Source organism: Eretmochelys imbricata, chromosome 1 (assembly GCF_965152235.1).
Source record: "Eretmochelys imbricata isolate rEreImb1 chromosome 1, rEreImb1.hap1, whole genome shotgun sequence".
NCBI lineage: Eukaryota > Metazoa > Chordata > Testudines > Cheloniidae > Eretmochelys > Eretmochelys imbricata.
This window is the reverse complement of record NC_135572.1, coordinates 209375969-209396612: the sequence shown is the minus strand read 5'-3', so window position 1 is coordinate 209396612 and position 20644 is coordinate 209375969. Positions and strand designations below refer to the sequence as shown.

Genomic DNA, 20644 nt, shown 5'->3' with positions numbered 1-20644 from the left:
TCCCCTTGATGTTCCAGGACGTGGAAACACAATCCTTTTTCAGACACAGATGTTTGCAATAGAAAACTTTCACCCTGCACTCCTCTGTTTTTAATCTACCCATGACAGGAAACACAGATTCAAAATGAATGTAAGAACAGAGTCACCACAATGGGTGATAATACAAAAGAACTTGTAGGAAAGATCTCCTTCCCCCAAAATAGTAGAGAAAGAAAATTCCAGTAGATTTTAGGTGTATGTATTTCTGCTATGTTATCAATGCAAATGTTTTTCATGTACTTCAGAGAAAATAATCCTTACCAAACTGTGCCATATAGTACTGTGCGAATATATCTGGTTTTTGTGCACAATACACATTTACTGTCTCTGCCAGATACTCAGCTCTTTTCAAACCGCTAAACTGCTTCATGTGAAAAGCTCTGAGTACAAAACAGAAATATCAGTTGTTAAAGCTTCCTCTTCTTATGTGTGTAAAGTTTTTAATGGAACAGATATGATTATTTGATCCACTCCCTAGCCCCTCAGCCAGTCTCCAGCCCTGCTCTAACTCCTTAGGCCAGGCCTGCTCCCAAACTCTGTACCCACAAATACAGGTTTCAGAGTAGCAGCCGTGTTAGTCTGTATTCGCAAAAAGAAAAGGAGTACTTGTGGCACCTTAGAGACTAACACATTTATTAGAGCATAAGCTTTCGTGAGCTACAGCTCACTTCATCGGATGCATTCAGTGGAAAATACAGTGGGGAGATTTATATACACAGAGAACATGAAACAATGGGTGTTACCATACACACTGTAAAGAGGGTGATCACTTAAGGTGAGCTGTTACCAGCAGCAGAGCGGGGGGGCGGGGTAGGGGGACGGACGACTTTTTGTAGTGATAGTCAAGGTGGACCATTTCCAGCAGTTGACAAGAACGTCTGAGGAACAGTGGGGGTTGGGGAGGTGAGGGATTAACATGGGGAAATAGTTTCTTTGTGTAATGACCCATCCATTCCCAGTCTCTATTCAAGCCTATGTTAATTGTATCCAGTTTACAAATTAATTCCAATTCAGCAGACTCTTGTTGGAGTCTATTTTTGAAGTTTTTTGTTGAAGTATTGCCACCTTTAGGTCTCAGAGTAACAGCCGTGTTAGTCTGTATTCGCAAAAAGAAAAGGAGTACTTGTGGCACCTTAGAGACTAACCAATTTATTTGAGCATGAGCTTTCGTGAGCTACAGCTCACTTCATCGGATGCATACCGTGGAAACCTTTAGGTCTGTAATCAAGTGACCAGAGAGATTGAAGTGTTCTCCGACTGGTTTTTGAACGTTATAATTCTTGACATCTGATTTTTGTACATTTATTCTTTTACATAGAGACTGTCCAGTTTGACCAATGTACATGGCAGAGGGGCATTGCTGGCACATGATGGTACATATCACATTGGTAGATGTGCAGGTGAACGAGCCTCTGATATTGTGGCTGATGTGATTAGGCCCTATGATGGTGTCCCCTGAATAGATATGTGGACACAGTTGGCAACGGGCTTTGTTGCAAGGATAGGTTCCTGGGTTAGTGGTTCTGTTGTGTGGTGTATGGTTGCTGGTGAGTATTTGCTTCAGGTTGAGGGGCTGTCTGTAAGCAAGGACTGGCCTGTCTCCCAAGATCTGTGAGTGATGGGTCATCCTTCAGGATAAGTTGTAGATTCTTGATGATACATTGGAGAGGTTTTAGTTGGGGGCTGAAGGTGATGGCTAGTGGTGTTCTGTTATTTTCTTTGTTGGGCCTGTCCTGTAGTAGGTGACTTCTGGATAGTCTTCTGGCTCTGTCAATCTGTTTCTTCACTTCAGCAGGTGGGTACTCCATTTCTTTTTGTACCGACAAAGACATTTCAACATGTACTTCTCAAATACATATTCAAACATTCACATGTACAAAGATCATAGAAGTGTAGACTGGAAGGGACCTCAATAGGTCATCTAGACCAGACCCCTGCACTCAAAGCAAGACCAAGTAATAACTAGACTAGACCATTCCTGACAGGTGTTTGTCTAAACTATTCTTAAAAACCTCCAATGATGGAGATTCCACAACCTTCCTAGGCAATTTATTCCAGTGCTTAACTATCCTGACAGGAAGTTTTTCCTAATGTCTAACCTAAATCTCCCTTGCTGCAATTAAGCCCACTGCTTCTTGTCCTATCCTCAGAGGTTAATGAGAACTATTTTTCATTCTCCTCCTTGTAACAACCTTTTATGTACTTGAAAACTGTTATCATGTCTCCCCCTCAGTCTTCTCTTCTCCAGACCCAAAAAACCCAATTTTTTCAATCTTCCCTCACAGGTCATGTTTCTTTAATCATTTTTGTTACTGTCCTTTGGACTTTCTCCAGTTTGTCCACATCTTTCCTGAAATGTGGCACCCAGTACTGGACACAGTGCTCCAGCTGAGGCCATGTCAGCGCAGAGTAGAGCAGAACAATTACTTCTCATGTCTTGCTCTCAACACTCCTGCTGATACATCTGAGAATGATGTTCATTTTTTTGCAACAGTGTTACACTGCTGACTCCATGTTTAGCTTGTGATTTACTATAAACCCCAGATCCCTTTCCATAGTACTCCTCCCGAGGCAGTCGTTTCTCATTTTGTATGTGTGCAACTAATTGTTCCTTCCTACGAGAAGTACTTTGCATTTGTCCTTACTGAATTTCATTCTATTTACTTAAGAAGAACATAAGAAAGGCCATACTGGGTCAGACCAAAGGTCCATCTAGCCCAGTATCCTGTCAATAGTCAATGCCAGGTGCCCAGAGGGAATGAACAGAACAGGTAATCATCAAGTGATCCATTCCGTTGCCCATTCCCAGCTTCTGGCAAACAGAGGTTAGGGACACCATCCCTGCCAATAGCCATTGTTGGACCTATCCTCCATTAATTTATCTTGTTCTTTTTTGAACCCTGCTATAGTCCTGGCCTTCACAACATCCTCTGGCAAGGAGTTCCACAGGTTGACTGTAGGTTGTATGTAAAAAATACTTCCTTTTGTTTGTTTTAAACCTGCTCCCTATTAATTTCATTTGGTGACCCCTAGTTCTTGTGTTATGAGGAGTAAATAATACTACCTTATTTATTTTTTCTCCATACCAGTCATGATTTTATAGACCTCTATCATATCCCCCCTTAGTCATCTCTTTTGCAAGCTGAAAAGTCACAGTCTTATTAATCTCTCCTCATATGGCTGCTGTTCCATATCCCTAATCATTTTTGTTGCCTTTTTATAAACCTTTTCCAATTCCAATATCTTTTTTGAGATGGACGACCACATTGGCACACAGTAGTCAAGATGTGGGTGTACCACAGATTTATATAGAGGCAATATGATATTTTCTGTCTTATCTATCCCTTTCTTAATGATTCCAAACATTGTTAGTTTTTTTGACTGCTGTTGCACATTGAGTGGATGTTTTCATAGAACTATCCACAATGACTCCAAGATCTTTCTTGAGTAGCAACAGCTAATTTAGACCTCTGCCATTTTATATGTAGAGTTGGGACTTCAGACCATTTCTCCAGTTTGTCCAGATCATTTTGAATTTTAATCCTATTCTCCAAAGCACTTGCAACTCCTCCCAGCTTGGTATCATTCACAAAATTTATAGGCATACTCTCTATGCCATTATCTAAATCATTGATGAAGATATTGAACAGAACCGGACCCAGAACTGATCCCTGCAGGACCCGGCTCGATATGCCCTTCCAGCTTGACTGTGAGCCACTGATAACTGGTGAACCCACAGAGTCAGCACCTATGCTGATGTGGTTGTCTCTCAATCTCCCACTGAAGTTGTTCCACTTTATATGAATTAAATATTTATTTGGGCAGAGAAAGAATGAGTGACTCTATGGCCCAGTGGTAAGAGCACTCATTTCAGAGGTGGCAGATCCCTATTCAGATTAACTTTTAAAACAGTATTTACATGCCTAACTGTTTAAACTATTAAAAATATTTCTTTTAAACCATTAACCAATTAAACAGTTGAGGCTGATCTTGCCAGCCAGCCGGCATGACTGGGGCTGCTCCAGCTGGGTGGCATGGCTGGTCCCTGCTCTGGCCAGGCAGCACAGCTGGCCCCACTCCAGCTGAGCGGTGTGGGGCCAGTAGGGCTAGCCGGTCAGCCCAGGGTTAATGGTTAAGTCGGGTTAACCAGTAAGACTACTACTTACCAGTTAACATTTTACATCCCTAATTCAAATCCCTTCTTATCAGGCAGAGGAGGCTCTCCCACATCCTGGGTGAATACCCTAACCACTGGGCTAAAGTTTCAGAGCCCCTCCTCTGGCTCCAACTGTTTTATGGAGGCAGCCTCTAAGCAAACCTACTGGATTGGACTCCACATGTGAGGTCGGTGGAGGAGCACCTAGCTCCTCTAGTTCATGGATTGTTAGCAGAGAGAGGCACTTTCCTGCAGCCTGGACCTAGGCACTGAACTCTGAGAGAGTGGAGGGGCTTAGCAGCATCTCACATTGGCTATCTTAGGCAGCTCCCCGCCTCATATGCTGACTTTGTGAATCACTCTAAGGCACCTATCTTTCCCTGTTTATTGTATTGGAAGTTTAGGAGCCAAACTCAGGCTTTGTGGATCAGTGTTGTTCCAGTGATTTTTTTTTTCTAGGTGCCTATAAATTAGACACTGTGATACTCACTGTCACAAAGTCTCTCTGTAGATACAAGCCTTAGGCCCTGATTTTTCAGAGTACTTAGTGTTTTTTAAAGTACATTATATATTCAAAGCAAATCTCCAACTGAACCCAACAACTGGAATTAGACCAAGGTATTACAATCCTCAGAAGACTAAAACTATTAATAGATTCTAAGGCCAGAAGGGATCTTTGATCATCTAGTCTGACCTCCCCAAAATAATTCCTAGAGCAGATCTTTTGGAAAAACATCCAGTCTTAATTTAAAAATTGCCATTGATGGAGAATCCACTATGAACCTTGGTAAATTGTTCCAATGGTTAATTATTGTCACTGTTTAAAAATGTACACCTTATTTTCAGCCTGAAGCTGTTTAGCTTCAACTTCAAGCTGTTGGATCATGTTATATTGTTCTCAGCTAGATTGAAGAGCCCATTATTAAATATTTGTTCCCCCCTTAGGTACTTATAGAATATAATCAAGTCACCCCTTAACCTTGTTTGTTAAGCTAAATAGATTGAACTTCAGTCTTTCACTAGAATGCAGGTTTTCTAATCCTTTAATCATTGTCGTGGCTCTTCTTTGAACTCTCTCCAATTTATCAACTTTTTTTTTTAACTGTAGACACCAGAACTGGACACAGTATTCCTTGCAGTGGTGGCACCATTGCCAAATAGAGAATAAAATAACCTCTATACAAGTTGAAATTTCCTGGTCTATGCATTCAAGGACTGCAATAACCATTTTGGCCAGAGTCAGCCTGGGAGCTGACATTCAGTTGATTATCCACCAATGCCCCCACATTTTCTTCAGTCACTGCTCCTCAGGATAGAGTCCCCCCCGCCAGTAAATACAACCTACATACTTTGTTCCTAGGTGTATACATTTAGCTGTTTTAAAACACATATTATTTGCTTGTGCCTAGTTTACCAAGTGATCCAGAGGACTCTGTCAGTGACCTCTTCTCTTCATTACATTAACATTTTAATTAAGTAGACTGCATAAGGATTAATTTTTTCAACAATCTTACTCTAAATTAAAGTATTTCTGTGAAAATTAACTTTTAAGCAGTATTGTATGTGTGCTGAATGTCTCTGTTCTAACGTCAGGCTACTAATCTGATCTAACCTGCACTAAAACATAATGTGTGCAGATGACCTGAGGTTGAAAATAAAAGCCGAGCTTCCACCTAATGTTTCTTTGTAAACTCTATCAAATGGCAGAAATGCCTCATGTTGCGCATCTGTGGGAGCATATTATGGATTGACACCCATACTAGTAAAGCCTAGAATATATTACCCACAGTAGGACGTTGGGGTTAGTATTGACTCAGAGAAGAGTGCCCCCTCCTGAATTAGTAATGCCACTCACTTCCTCCAGCCAGAAGTGGATTATGGCTAAACAGTAGCTAGAGCCACCAAAACGGTGGGAGACCCCCTCCCCCGTAGACTGGTCGTCTTGCTCGAAAATTTACAGGCAGCTGGAAGCAATCACCTGTGTGTTACGTGCTGTCATCTTCTGCTCTGCCATTGGTCCACTGCTACATCTGGCTCTTCCTAACTGTTGGGTCTGAATTACACAAATCCCGCAATAATCCACCCCTGCTTTTAGCACCGCGCAGGTTCCCAGTCCTGGATCTGAGCCTGCCCATCTCGGTTCAGCTTGAGCTAACTGATCACAAAGCTATCAGGGAACAAATCACCTGTTCTTTATAACCCCAGTGATGTGTATTGCTCTTGGTTCTGTTATCCCGAGCATCGCGAGGGGACGGGGGTGCAAGATCGTGCCGGATGGTTAGGGAGAGGTGATGGCCTGGGGGAGAAGTGGCCGATTTCTGGCAGGGATGGGGCTGGCGGTGCTCTGTGTAGGTGGGGTCTGTTTGGAGTGTTGGGGGGACGGGGAAGAGACTTTGGGGTGATTCTGGGAGCAGCCTCGGAGGAAGGCCGGGCGGGGAGGTTCAGTCTGACTCTTGGGCTGGGGCCGGAGCCGGGAGGGAGGAGAGCTGGACACCCGCATCTCTGTGCGGAGACATGGCCCTGTGCAGGAGTCTGCGTGGGACGGGACGGGGGAGGCGCTGGGAGAGGGGAGCTGTGCACGCGCCGGGGCGGGCACGGGCCCCGGGAGAGGCGCGGGGGCGGGGGGGTAGGGGGAGCTCGGACGCTGCGCGGGAGGGGCGGGGCATGAAAGCCGAGGCTGGGATGACGCAACGGGAGAGGAGGCAACACGCGCCGGCGGCCGCATCACTGGGAGGTGGGGGCGGGGGACTCTGACGAACCTGCCGGCCCCGCCCCTGGGCCGGGCGGTCGATGATGTTCTGGCCCCGCCCCTTGAAGGCGGGTGCCGGGCGCGCAGGCGCTAGCAGTCAGTCAGGCCACGTGCGCAGGCGCAGGCTCCCCGGGTCGCTTCTCCCCTCCCCCAGCCATGGCGGCGCCGCGCGGCGTGATCCGGGCCCTGCACCGCGGGACCCTCACCCAGGTAACGGGCCGGGGCCCCTCCCCTGACCCTCCTGGGCGGGGCCCGCGCGCCTCCTCGCCCCGCCCTGGGCGCCCCGCCCTGGGGGCACCGGCCCCCGGCCCCACGCTGCGCCCCGGCCTCTCCCTGGAGCCGCCCCGAGCGGGGAGCCGGAGCCAGGGGAGCCGGTGCGTGGGCCAGAGCCCGGGCCAGGGCCCGGGCCAGGGCCCAGCCCCTCTGCGCGGCTCGGCCCTGCGCCGCCGCTCTCTGCCCCGCATCGCACCTCGTCTGGCCCCGGGCCCCGCCCCCGCCTCACTTCGCTGCTCCCGGCCCTTCCTGTGCCTCTCTGCAGCGCATCGCCGCGCCCGCCTCCCGCCCCACGCCGCCCCGTGCCCTGCCCCACCAGCCTCTGCCTCGCACCACATCCCGGCCCAGCTCTGCAGCGCATCGCATCGCTCCGCTCTCTGCACCACATCCCTGTCCCTCCCTCTGCCCTACACCACGCTGTCCTCTGCCCTGCTGCCCCCCGTTCCCACCCTGCACTGCCCCATCCTCTGCACCACATCACCGCCCTGGTGTTTGCTCTGCAGCACATCAGCGCACCTGCGCTCTGTATTGCCCTGCCCTTCTGCAGCATTGTGCCACATCTCTACACTGCATCCTTGCTCTGCGTGTCCTGCCTGCACCACTCTACCAGATCACCACCTTCCTGCTGTGCTGCAACAATGCACGACTGTACTGTCATGTTACCTTGTATTTAGTGTAGGAAGAAAAGTCAAATTTAAGTTAGGCTTAGCTGGCACATGTGTGAGCTAAACCCTACTTTACACTCATCCACTGTCCCTAGTCCAGACAAAGCCTTTGGCCTTGTCTGGACTAGGGAGAGCTAGTCCAATTTAGCATGTTAAAGGAAGGCCACTTTGTCTCAATGACAGGTTTCAGAGTAACAGCCGTGTTAGTCTGTATTCGCAGAAAGAAAAGGAGTACTTGTGGCACCTTAGAGACTAACCAATTTATTTGAGCATAAGCTTTCGTGAGCTACAGCTCACTTCATCGGATGCAAAGCTTATGCTCAAATAAGTTGGTTAGTCTCTAGGGTGCCACAAGTACTCCTTTTCTTCTTGAAAGGTAGTCACTAACATCACACCATGAAATCCTAGTCTAGACAGTATTTGGTAATAGTTTTTCTCAGGGTGACAGGGAGCCAGAGCCTGACTTTCTAACCTGTTTTTCCATAGTTTACTGTGTTTATATGTGCGTTTTAGAATTTTTCAAAACAAACCCTTTGGGCTGAAATTTATCAACCTTCTTCTCAGCCAGAGGTGGCATAGTTGGAAAACTGGTAAACTGTTTACAGCAAAGTTATGTGAATAAGGGTGGAAGGGAATAATTCAGTTTATCCAAAAGTATGTGTAATAAGATTTTTTTTTTACGAATAGTACAAGGTTTTACCTGTCTTCCTCTTGTAGAAAAAATCTTTTTAAAGAAAAAGCTCACAAATGTTATGAAGAAATAGGCCCCTGGGGCCAGCTGTATCGGCCACTGCTCGAGCAATCGGTGTAGCCCCTGGGGCCAGCTGCTCGGGCCACCCTGAGATCAGCCACACTGGCTGCTGCAGAAGTCATGGAATCTGTAACTTCCGCAACCTGTGTGACAAACATGGAGCCCTACATATGCTAAACAGTCTGTTACATCTTGTATTTAGCTGTGATGCTCTGAGGGAAGGTCTACACTTAAAATGCATCAGTGCAGCTGCATTGCTATAGCACTTAAGTGAGAGGTTCCCAAAGCAGGGAGAGGAATGTGGGGTGGGGAACCACCTAGCCCCTCCCTGTCCCTCGGTCTGCTCTGGTCCCAGCCCCCACCACAGCCTGGGTCTGGCTCTGCTCCTGCCCCCAGCCTTGGCCCCTGGCCATGGCCCTGCTCCCAGCCCCCCACGCCACTGTGTTCTCCCCCGCCCCAGCTGCAGCCCCGCTTCCGGCTCTGGAGCAGTGGGGGAGTGCAGACAGAGGTAAGGGGGGTGTGACCCTCAAAAGTTTGGGGAATGCTGGCTTAAGCGAAGATGCTCCTACAGGGAGCAGAGAGGGTTGGATGGTGGTGGGGTCCTGGGGGGGCAGTCAGGGGACAGGGAGTGGGGGGGGGGTTGGATAGGGTGCAGGGTCCCGGGGGGGGGGGTGTGGTTAGGGGCGGGGGGGTCTGGGGACAAGGAACGGGGGGGGGGTTAGATGGGTCGGGGGTTCTGAGGGGGGCAGTCAGGGGGTGGGGAAGGGGTGGGGGCCAGGCTCTTTGGGGAGGCACAGCCTTCCCTACCCAGCCCTCCATACTGTTTTGCAACCCCAATGTGGCCCTCCAGTGAAAAAGTTTGCCCACCCCTGCATTACCGGGTGGTTCCTACTGAACAAAAATTTTTCACCTCTGAGGAATAATGTTAGAAAAAAGGCCACTAATCATAAAAATCAAAACGTAGCCTATACCTAAGACTGCACTAAGTTTTAATTATATGGAAAGTTTGAAGAATGTGACAAGGTGGAGTTAAGATTGTTTGGATGCTGTGATTTGCAGTGGACACTACACTGCGGCCTATCTCATTGTTCTTGAGAGTGCAGAGACATGAGGATGATGCAGTGTTTCTGGGTGAGGTGGAAGTTGGAAGCGGCAAAGGTCTGTTTGATCCCAGACCATCTCGTGGGGGCCAGTGCAGGATTGTTTAGTACAGTGTAATTTTCATGTTTTTTTTTTTTTAGTCCAGTTTTAAATTACTTCAAATGTTGTTTCCATTGCTTCCTTAAAAGACTGTACACAGAAGAGCTGGTACATGATATTCTACCTCAGTTTTCTTTTTTATTACTGTTATCCTTCTCCTAATTTTATGCCTTTGAACTGTTAGTGTTGGGTTTGCTCCTAGGCCTCTCTTACCAGTCTTCTGTTCTGATATAGCGTATTGGGTAGCTTTACAGCCATTTGCGCTAAGGATTGAATATCCCTTTCAGATATCCCTTAGGACAGTGGTGGACAACCTGTGGCCCGTGGGCTGCACGTGGCCCATCAGGGTAATCCGGTGGCGGGCCACCAGACAGTTTGTTTACATTTGCAGAGTTGCCCGCAGCTCCCAGTGGCCTTCATTCTGGTGTCTTGGCAGGGCTTGGTTAGAGTCCTACCACTCGTTCCCTCTCTAGCCCGTAATTGAATCTCTTCGTTGAGCCTGATGTTAAACTGACAGTTCCAGATGCCAAAGTTCTCTGTAAATATCCCCAGAGCAGGTTGTAATTGTCACCATTTCAAGGTTAACTGCTCCCTCTGCCTCCCCAACCCCCGGTCATCCTTGAGGACATCCATTTAAGTTTCAGGCTCGCAGAGACCTGTGTCTCTTTCCCTCCAAACTGGGAGATTAGATTAGCAGTCCCTCTGCACTTCACTGTGGTTTTCTCAGCAGGTGTGACTAGGTTCTAGCACCTATGGTTAACCTTTCTCCAGGGGCTACAGCAGTGTATACCAGTTACCAAGCAGCCTTCCAACCCTTCCGCAAGGATTGGGGATCCTCCTCCTTGGACAGAGGGTCCTTTCTGTTTACTGGGTCAGAAAGAAGGCCCTGTGTCCCAGGCTTTTGGTATAAACTCAGCCTGTTTATACCAAAAGCGCTTTATTTGTTTGAGTCTCTGGAAAACACAGTGCGAACCAATATATGCAGATCTCTCCAGGGGATGATACCGCTGTAGAGTAGTTTAGTCTCAGTGACTCACCTTAATCACCCCCCTCACCAAACACACGCACTGTTTTTAGTTCCTGAAGGACCTGTGGTAACCCTTCCCATGAAGTAGAACGTAGTCATACATAAACCATGAATACATTTAGTACACTGGTCCCCAAAGATACTGCCTGGTGTTGCAGTATCTACCTGTCATCACACAACAGGAGACTAGAAGGTTATAAAAGGGCAGGAGCTGCTCTATTCTGCATCTCCAGCCATTTTCACCATCCAAAGCTGAAGAGAGCTGCTGCTGCAGGAGCCTTGATGAGGCAGGGGGAGACCTGGCTGTCTGAACAGACAGACACTTAAGGGTTGGGTGAGCTGGAGTAAGGGGTGTTGCATTCAGGATGCTTGTTTTCTAAATGAATTATGCTTTCTCTTAAGTAAAGAGTGACTGAGTTAGAAAGACTGTCTTTTGCTATTTGCTTTCCACAACCAGCAGGCTCACAAGGTATTCTGGGGAATGTGCAAGAGCTGCTGGGGAGCCTTGGGGAAGATGGCTCTAGTTTCATGACTTAGCAACTGGAGCGTGTGGTCCTCATTGCCAAGAGTGGCATCAGATGCAAGGTCTGCACCTGGAATGCATGCGTAGAGGCCCAAAGGCAGGGACAGTGCCTAAGCTCATCTTGCTGGGGCTGAGCCCATGTTATGTGTCTTCAGTGTTTAGATCCCCTCACAGCTTTCTGGCAAGTCTGCCGTAGGGGGAGCTTGGCCAGACCTGTGACAAATACAATGGGGCAGTGGAAAACTTCCTCCAAACTGGCCTGCCCTCAGAGAACCACCTCTTGGGGTATGTCAAGAGTAGAGTGTGTAGTCCTGTATTAACTGAATTTAACTGACAATTTAGTTAACTCAGGTTAACTAAAGTATGATTATAAATGCAAGTTGAGACACTCCACAGCTCTTTGTTACAGGACACCAAAATTGTTGGTTTACCCTTGGACTCCAAGGTTAGATGGACAAACACTTGTGGAATTGACTTTGTTCTCCTATTGTAATTCAAGTTCTGACAAACCTGAAGATTGAGGTCAGTTAAGTCTCCTTGGACCATTTAGCCCTTGACCTCAGCTGAGGTTGCATATAAGAGGGCTGATCATGGTGGTTTTTAGTGAGTTGAGCATCTGTTCACTAGGAAATGGGCTGACACCTTTCCCCTCTATTCAGACAGGCCAATGAACAGCCTTCAGGAGCCTCACTTGTTTCTGTTGGGTTTAAAAGATTTACCTAATACCTGTTAGCCAGAACAAACAGGTGTCCAGCTTGAAAGTGCTCCCAAATCTCTGCTGCAAGGAGGAATATTTTCTGTCTTTGACCAGTCCCACACTATTTCCGACTGGCTGCCACAAGGGTGGGGGAGGTCTCTGTTACTCTTAGCCCCCAGCTTCTATTTCTATGGTTCTTCCAAGGCTTGCTGCTATTTCTCTGAGCTTTTCTAAGCAGCAGAATGAAGTGGACCAGATTCTTATTCGTTTCACTGATTCCTGCAGGACTTTGAATAGCAGCAGGGACAGCTTGCAGTACTCTGGTCAGTTTTCATGATAATGCACCTGGTGATTAGCAGCAGAAGTAGAACCACATCAGTTACAACATTTTGTGTTTAGACTATAAAGGCTATACACATTTTTTTATTTTAAATGAGAGCTTATAGTTAGTAGGAGTGGAGTTTTCAAGCCCTGAGGGTAATGATTTGCTTTTTATGCAATCTTCACACTGGGCTTTTTTGGCCACCCTAAAGAGCTGGGTCTCCTACTATCTAGGGTTGGGCATTTGACCAGTCCGAAAATAGCTAGTCATTTGACCAATTACATATTAGTCACATATTGTCAAATAATGTCAAAAATGGTCAAATATTTTAAAGCATTAATTTATTAGAACAATAACAACAGTAACAAAAAAAGAGTAAGACTTTATGGTCTCCAATAGGCTTAGCTTTATGTACTTATGCCTAATAACAAAAAACATTTATGAAACAGAGTTATTTTAATGCAGAAAAATGTATAACACAATGAAATTAAGATAAAAAATGAAAGAATGGTGCAATCAAAAAGGGAGGCAACTGCTTATATCAGGATATTCTTGCTGGAGTATTTGACAATATTTGGCTGTAGTCAAATAATAGGTGCTCAACTGGCCAGTCAATTGACTGGCTTGCCAAGCCTAATCTGGTCCAGTGGTAGCACTTTAGTGTGCCTCGTAAAACGGAGATCCCACTAGTTTAGAATTGACACTAATATCTACAATTGTCATACTCAGCACCCTTCCCGTGTACACACCTCTTGTTACAGCAAATGCGTACTGACATACATAAGGATTTGCACTAGGAGGTTTCTGAGAGTGTAGCGTCTTTTGTGATGTGGACTGTTGTCCAGTAAGAGCTAAGGTGAGAGCGCCAGGCCTAAAATAGGATTTGAACTTTCCTCTCCAGAGGCTAGTGCACTTGTCTGTCTGGACTCCAAAATCTGCCACATTTTCCAGTTCAAATGATCTGGAAACTCTTACTTTCAACTTCTGATGTATGACTGTCCCAAAGCTAACGCAGTTCATTGTAACTCCTTTTAACATGTGACTCTGTATAAGCAATTGTGCCCCCACCTCAAGCCATGATCCAATCACATATTTCAAGATGTGCCTTGCTGGGATGGGTCAGCACTTGGACTGGAGAAGTCCGGAGAATATGCATGTTCTGCCTGATATGGCGTTTGTGATAAGTACAGTCTTACTTTGTGAGTCAGTATTGAGCCAATGCTGGAGTGGTACTGGGGAAGTACATTGTGCTGCTGGAGGTGCTATCTACTAAGTAAGAAAAAACTTAGGTTCTTATATGGATTTGGTATTCACTTACTGTCCCAAGCAGTTAAACAGCTGCCATGTTCCACCTTAGAGGTTGCTGAATCATAGTGATTCCTATGTATATTTTGTGTATAATGTTAAGCTTGTAAATAACTTTGGGATTCTTCAGGATAGAAGTGTGGCTATAAGATAATTAATAATCAGGAGAAAGTGAAAATTTTGGAACACTTATTATTTGGGGGGGAGGGGGCGGGGTTTAAGATGCTTTCTTGTATCCAGGAGAAGATGCTCAAAAGTAGCTGTATCCATTATACCACCACATTGCTGTGTTGCATTGTCTTTTCCTCCAGGAAGTTAGAGAAAATTACAGCTGGCATTTGGGATACACCTTTGCCACTACTCTAGTAGTGTCTGTCTCAAGGATGCACTACTGGAAAGTCAGCAGTTCAGGGGACATCTGTTTTAATGAAGAGACCATGCGTATACACAGCAATTCATGCTAGAGAGGCTGGATTCAGGAAATGAGGATTTCCTGTGTAATATCCTATATTTCTGTACAGCTCCTTTTAACCTGAAGGATTCCAAAAGCACCTTGTGACCTTAAACTGTAATGTACTGCTTAGATTCTTAGACTTAAAATTTTCAAAAGTGCCAAAGTCCCATTTTCAAAAGTGACTTAGTCACTTAGGAACCTAACTCTCATTGACAATCAATGGAACTAGGGGCTGGCCTGCACAACGGAGCTTAAAGCACCTTTCTGCTGGTGTAACTGTCCACACTAGGGGGTTGCATTGCTTTGGTTATTGTTTTCTAAACTCATGTTGTTATAGTTGAACAAAAGTTGTGCAGACCAGCCCATGGTCCCACTGACTTTCAGTGGGACTTGTAGTCCTTAAGACGCTTTTGAAAAGGTATGTCTGTCACTGTGGTGCCTGAGCATCTTCCTGTAATTATTCTACATAAAGATCATTGCCATGCTTGAGATGTAATTGGGCATCAAGTCTTTGGTGCACAGCAAAACTGTGCAACTGTTTAGGACAGGAAGAGAAGCAGAATTTTGTATCCAGCTGAAACTGCAGGGGGAATTTAGTGAGGCAGGATGTAATATGAGGTGAGATTTCACCAGGATGCTGCTGTTAATGGCCCAAGCCTTACAAAAAGTGCCATAGGATCTTTAATAACCCAGTGTGGTCAGATTATCAGTTTTGCATCCCCTCTGAGGACTGATTTAAACAAGCTTGATTACAATGTTCAGTTAAGTTAAGAAAAAAGCTTCTCAAGTGATTTCTTGACTTGTTCAAAGGATTTTGCTTGTTGTCCAACCCCAAGAGTTGTCTGAGAAGCCAGCATTTCACATCAGTTAAGTGTAGACCTTGAATGAACTGATGAATTTGATCTTCTACCATCTGGATACAGTAGAAGGGATGATATTTTTGCATTGGCTTACTGGATACTATCCAGAAAATAACGTCTTGGGCATCAAAGAGCTAGATCAGAAGTGGTGCCTACGCTGTGGGATTGACTTTTTTAAAAAAACATGGTTATGAGACATCCTAGAATGAGATCAGAGTTGCCAAAATTTATGATTTTTCTCTTTTGCCACCCCTAAATATTCACTTATGTATTCAATTGTATCTTGGAATTAAACCTCATTGTCTCTCTAATGAGATCACTCCTGCCTGGGTAGCAGAACCAGGAGGGATGGGGGTGGGGAGTGGGCTTTGTCTCCTTGTAAACTCATGCACAGCAAGGGATGGGGGAGAGGTGAGAGTGAGACCAGCTGCTCTAGGACCTGGGCTCATTCCAGGGAGCTGGAAATGGAGGGGCTAGAATGTGCCCGGGAGCAGGTAGGAAGCCCTGGGACCCTCCTTCCCAGCCTGGGACCCTCCTTCCTGCCTCCATGCTGGCCAAGTCTTAGTACCTCCCCTCACTCCCCCTCCTGTCCTGCTTCTGCCACCTCCTGACTCCTGCAATGCACTATGCATTTAAACAGAAGGCTGTGAACATCTCTGGGGCCTTAAACTCGGTGTAGTCTAATGATGGATGCCAAAACTTTACCATACTGAGAATTGTTTTGGTAATTTGTAATGAACCTATAGTCCAGTGGTGGGCAACTTGCAGCCTGTGGGCCACATGTGGCCCTTCAGGATAATCCACTGGTGGGCTGCGGGACAGTTTATTTACATTGACCGTCCCCAGACACGGCCGCCCACAGCTCCCAGTGGCTGCGGTTCGCCGTTCCCAGCCCATGGGAGCCGCAGGAAGCGGCATAGGCTGCCGGGACGTGCTGGCCGCCATTTCCCGCAGCTCCCATTGGCCAGGAATGGTGAACCGTGGCCACTGGAAGCTGCAGGCGGTCGTGCCTGCTGATGGTCAGTGTAAACAAACTGTCTAGTGGCCCACCAGTGGATTACCCTGACAGGCTGCAGGTTGCCCACCACATCCATACCAGACTTGTATAAAACATGGCAGATCGCAAATGGCCTCTCATCTTTCTTGCAGGGGAATGGCTCATGAAGACTACAGACCCAATCATGTGATGCTGCTTGGCTTAAGAGAAATAACAAATAAGACTGTGACTTTCATGAGATGCACTTTGGCCATCCTGGTCTTATGGGAAGAGTCCTCTGGATTTTAAATATCTTAGAACTCTATTAAGTGGCACACTGCTAAATACCCTGGCACTTGGTAAGGGTGGAATTCACATTTTCACCTGTAAACTAATAGTTTTCTTTTAAGTCTACCCTTAGTCATTGTAACATTAAAGAAAATATGGCTTCCACTTTTGCAGCAGCCATAAAAACAACTGTTAGTTATGCTGGTGTCTGTTAAATATGCTGATATATTAGGTTTCTAGATGTGAGAGGGTGCTAGGTTGAATTGTTAGTTTCTTACAATGTTTTAAGTGAATGCAGCATTGGTGAAAATTCTTGGATATATACAGAAGTAGAGATTGAAGAGTTGTCTATCTGAAGAATAGGTCCAACACAGTAAATGATGGTGAAAGCCTCCCATCTGCCCGATCTCCACTAGGGAGCTTCAACCCCAACGTAGATTGGGCTTCTTGAGGGGGGGAATGCAACTTCTGTTGCTCATGCAGTCTTTGGTGTGTCTGAGATTTAGGCCTGGTCAACTTTAGAAAAGATTTTTAAATCTTAGTTCAGTAATGTTGCAACACAAGCTATGTTGATTAAGTAAAGGTTAAAACAGTTTAAATATGTCTATGTGAGGGGTTCACACTGATTTAATTAGTTCCATTTTAAATCCATTTAAATTGGTATAACTTTTCTAAAATGGGCAAGAAGGGCCAGTTGTGTTTTTTGTCATGTGCACATTTGCCCACTATGAGACTCCTAACTCACACACACTTCACAGTACCATCAAATGGTGTAAACTTTCATTTCCACCCGAGCTAGATTTGAGCCAGAGACCACAAAGTGAAAGTTCTTAAACAGGTGTGTTAATTTTGACGCCATATACAAAGTAGCTAACCTTTCCAGCCTTGAGGCAATTGCCAAACAAAATAACCAATAGAAAAATACATCTTCTGGTTTTTAAGATGTATTATGAACAATTGAATAATTAAAACCCAAAACACACGTTTTTAAAAAGCCACTCTATATGTGACTTGATACTGTTTGTCCTTGTTTGTGTTTTTTTGGGCTAGTCTTGCTAGCATACAACTACACACTTGAACCAGAAATGCAATAAAATATAAAAAGTTCCCTTCACCTGAAGGTCAGAGAAGGAGAAACTGAGATTGTATGTTTGTAAGGGATTTAGATACTACTGTGATGATTGCAATATAAAAACTTAGCTAGCTAGTTCACTGAGAAGGAAGCAGGCAGTTGGGAATTTGGTTGCCCTCTCCTAAAGAGAAACTGGGAAGTCTTTTTTACAAATAAATGAAATAAGTGTTTACATAAGTCAGAGATCAGAAAAAGGAGGCATTCAATAAATTAGCTACTACCCCTTTGTATGTCCAATTGTCATTATTGTTAAAAGGTAATAATTACATACTGTCTTTTCATAGTCTGAAAATAAGTTTTGCCTCTGTATTGCTTACTCCTCATTTCTAAAATCACTTTTCTTTTTGGAAACAAATCAGACTTCTTTCCAGCAGTCTTATTTGGTGCAAATAAATGGAGGTTTCTTCTATTTCTGAATGATAGTACACACGAGGCTATAAGTACTAAATACTAAGCCACATTTCCTTGTTTCCAGAACATCTCTATCAAGGTAGAACACAGAATGGTTGCAAAATTGTCAGTGTTCAATTCTTACCTATAATGGGTTTTTATAATCGCTTTCCCAAAACTTGTCAGAATAAGACAGGCTCAGATCACATGATCCATTGAGCTTCGTTGTCATTTCTTGCACAACAATGGGTTTTTTTTGGGAGGGGGCTTTATCTACACCGGAAAGTTGCAGTTTTCAATTGACTGGTGTAGTTTAAAACAGTACAGCCCTATAGTGTGGACATGGTTATACTAGTGTAAAAGTGCTCTATATCAGTACAATTATTCCCATATGGAAAAGGAAAAATTCCCCTGCTGTAGTATTCGAAGTGTTCTATGGCTCCCCCCAACTCCGCTTTTCTATCTTCAGTTAGTGGATGTGTTCCTCAAAGCCCATTGGTTACCACCTTCTTCCTCATGGCCCCTGCAGCCCTGCTGGGAGTGTGGAGGGGCTCGGAGGAGGGTAGAATCGGTAGCTGAGTGGCAGTGAGGTGTCCCCAGGATGCCACCTCCTATCCCCCTCATTGCCACCACTTCCTCAAAACACAAGAGGAATTTGCTGACTAAAAATTTAGTGCAGAGTTAAGTTTGACCAGCAGAGCATCTTAACCCTCCAGAATGTCAAATGAACCTATATTTAAACCTCTGAAAACCAGGAAGCATACCGTCCCTACCCTGTAACAATAACTGTGCGTTCTCTGTGTGATATACCAGTGCGGTCCCTCCAACAGACATCTGTGAGGACACAGCACAGGAGTGTGATAGGAGGAATTGTCAGCGCCTGTCCTCACTAAGGGAAAAGTTGTGTTTAGGGCAGGCTTAGTGGCACCAGCAGGCTACATCTGTCTTTTGCTCTTTCACCTGCTTTTCACAAACCATTCCAAAATTACTAGATGTTACCATCCTTTGACCCTTGTCCTAAGGGCTTTCTCTGCAACATACTTGCACCAATGTCTGCATTATTATGTATGCTAGCAGACTGCTACAGATCCGCATGGCAAGAATAGATTTTATGCTCCTATGCTTGCACAACCCGCATAACTCAGCACAGAAACGAGGGGTCTGTGATCCCTTTGGGTGCACGTCTCTCTCCTGCTACTGCAGTGTTAGTTGTGTCAACCTGCTGCAGGTAATCCCTGCACTAATCAATACTGCTGTCTGTAACAAAGTAAAGTAAAGTTATAGTGTTTGTAGATGAATAAGATAATGCAGTTCTGTGGGACCAGCACATCACTTAAAATGGCCCATTTACTTCATACATTCAGTACTTGCCAGCTCCAGGTTTGGGGCGTGGCTGTTGTGTATCTTAAATCTTTCTTTCCTGGTTTTCAGAGTTTCAAGTATAGGTGCATTTGGCATTTTGGAAGGGTACAAGGCACTGCTGGACAACCTGACCTCTACATTAACTAAGTTTTGGGGCAGTGCATTAATATAGTTTCTTAGTGCATGTCTATATCCAAAAACTTGCACGGAATAAATCTTTAATTTAATTACATCAGTGCAAACCCCTAACTCTAAATGCACTTAAATCAGTTTAAACTGCATTTATACCAGTTTATTTTATTTTGATTACCAGATTAAGCTAAACCAGTTTAAGTACATCTTACGTTAGGAGTGTGCACTGATGTAATTAAATTGATTTAGTTACATCAGCACAAAAAAATTGATGTCTAAACCAGCCCTTGGTTTCCCTGTTCCTTTTAAAAAGAAAGTGAAACAAATGCTTATACCTGATGATGATAGCACTTCAATAGCCCCAGTTAGGTTTTAAAATGTATACCTCAGTTTAATGCAGGGGTTTAATGAGTTAGGGTAAGTTCCTACCTTTCTTACTGCTTCAAACTTTTTTTTTTTGGTAAGTCTATGTTAACAGGCCAGCATATCATTTAGAAAACAAAAGCTTTTTATTTGCAAAATATTAATAAGGGAAGTAAAAATTATGTGCAGACCCTAAAGATGCAAGAGTTCATATTTATAGCCAGAGAATTTCTCCTGTCCCTGAAGATGAGGCGAGTTTTTGTTTTGTTTTGTTTTCTTCTCCAACCCCCTCGGGAAGATCTTACTTATGTTTGATCAGGCACTTACAATGTCAGGCACTTTTCTTTTGACTGCATTCACTTATATATTGTTCTTTCTTCCTTCTGACACTCTGGTTTTCAATCTTATATGTTTCTCTTCTTTTGACAAATTTCAAGATGTTTTGGTTGGAAATGTGACCTGCCTTGGATAAAATAATGATAAAAAGGAGAAAAGTCTGAGAGTGATTCTTCTCTGTTTCCTGAGTCATTCCAGCCCCATTAATCAGTGCTAGTGCTGTGGAGGCTGGGTGGTGTGTTATGTCGCCAGCACAGCAGCTCCTCAGTCCCTTTCCCCCACCCCCTGCCTGCCTACACAGTGGGGAAAACTAGAGAGGGAAGCCATCAATCTTTCCCGTCACCACATGCCAACAGTGATTCCCCTCTCCACTTCCTGTTCTCTCTGTCTTGCTCACCACCTGCGTTTAGAATTAGCTCTGATTCTACTAATCTCACTCCCGTCCTTACCTGATCTGCTCCGAGAAAATAGCAAGTGGTCATACTGCTATAGCATTTGTGAGGAGTGACGGCTTGAGTTTGGATTGTAAAATAATTTCCCTTATAATAATCTGTTGTGACTCTCTCCATTTTGTGTAACGTTCATTCTTATGGCTGAAACGCTGCTTGCTTTCACTTCAGCCCGGTGATGAACTTTTGAGAGTT

General features: G+C 45.0%; 1 protein-coding gene across 2 annotated transcripts in view; it reads left to right on the top strand.

Moving 5' to 3' along the window:
* The first annotated feature begins 7022 nt into the window (after positions 1-7022).
* Positions 7023-20644, top strand: part of WARS2 (tryptophanyl tRNA synthetase 2, mitochondrial) — a 79255-nt gene continuing 65633 nt past the window's right edge. The window contains exons 1-2 of one of the 2 annotated variants that reach the window (XM_077823264.1): positions 7023-7154; positions 16171-16356. Coding sequence is in view for 1 of the 2 variants with exons in the window: in XM_077823255.1 (XP_077679381.1) it covers positions 7101-7154 (54 nt within the window). In the remaining variant the exon portion in view is untranslated. The remainder of the gene's footprint in view (positions 7155-16170; positions 16357-20644) is intronic. The other variant, XM_077823255.1, reaches the window with a different exon arrangement.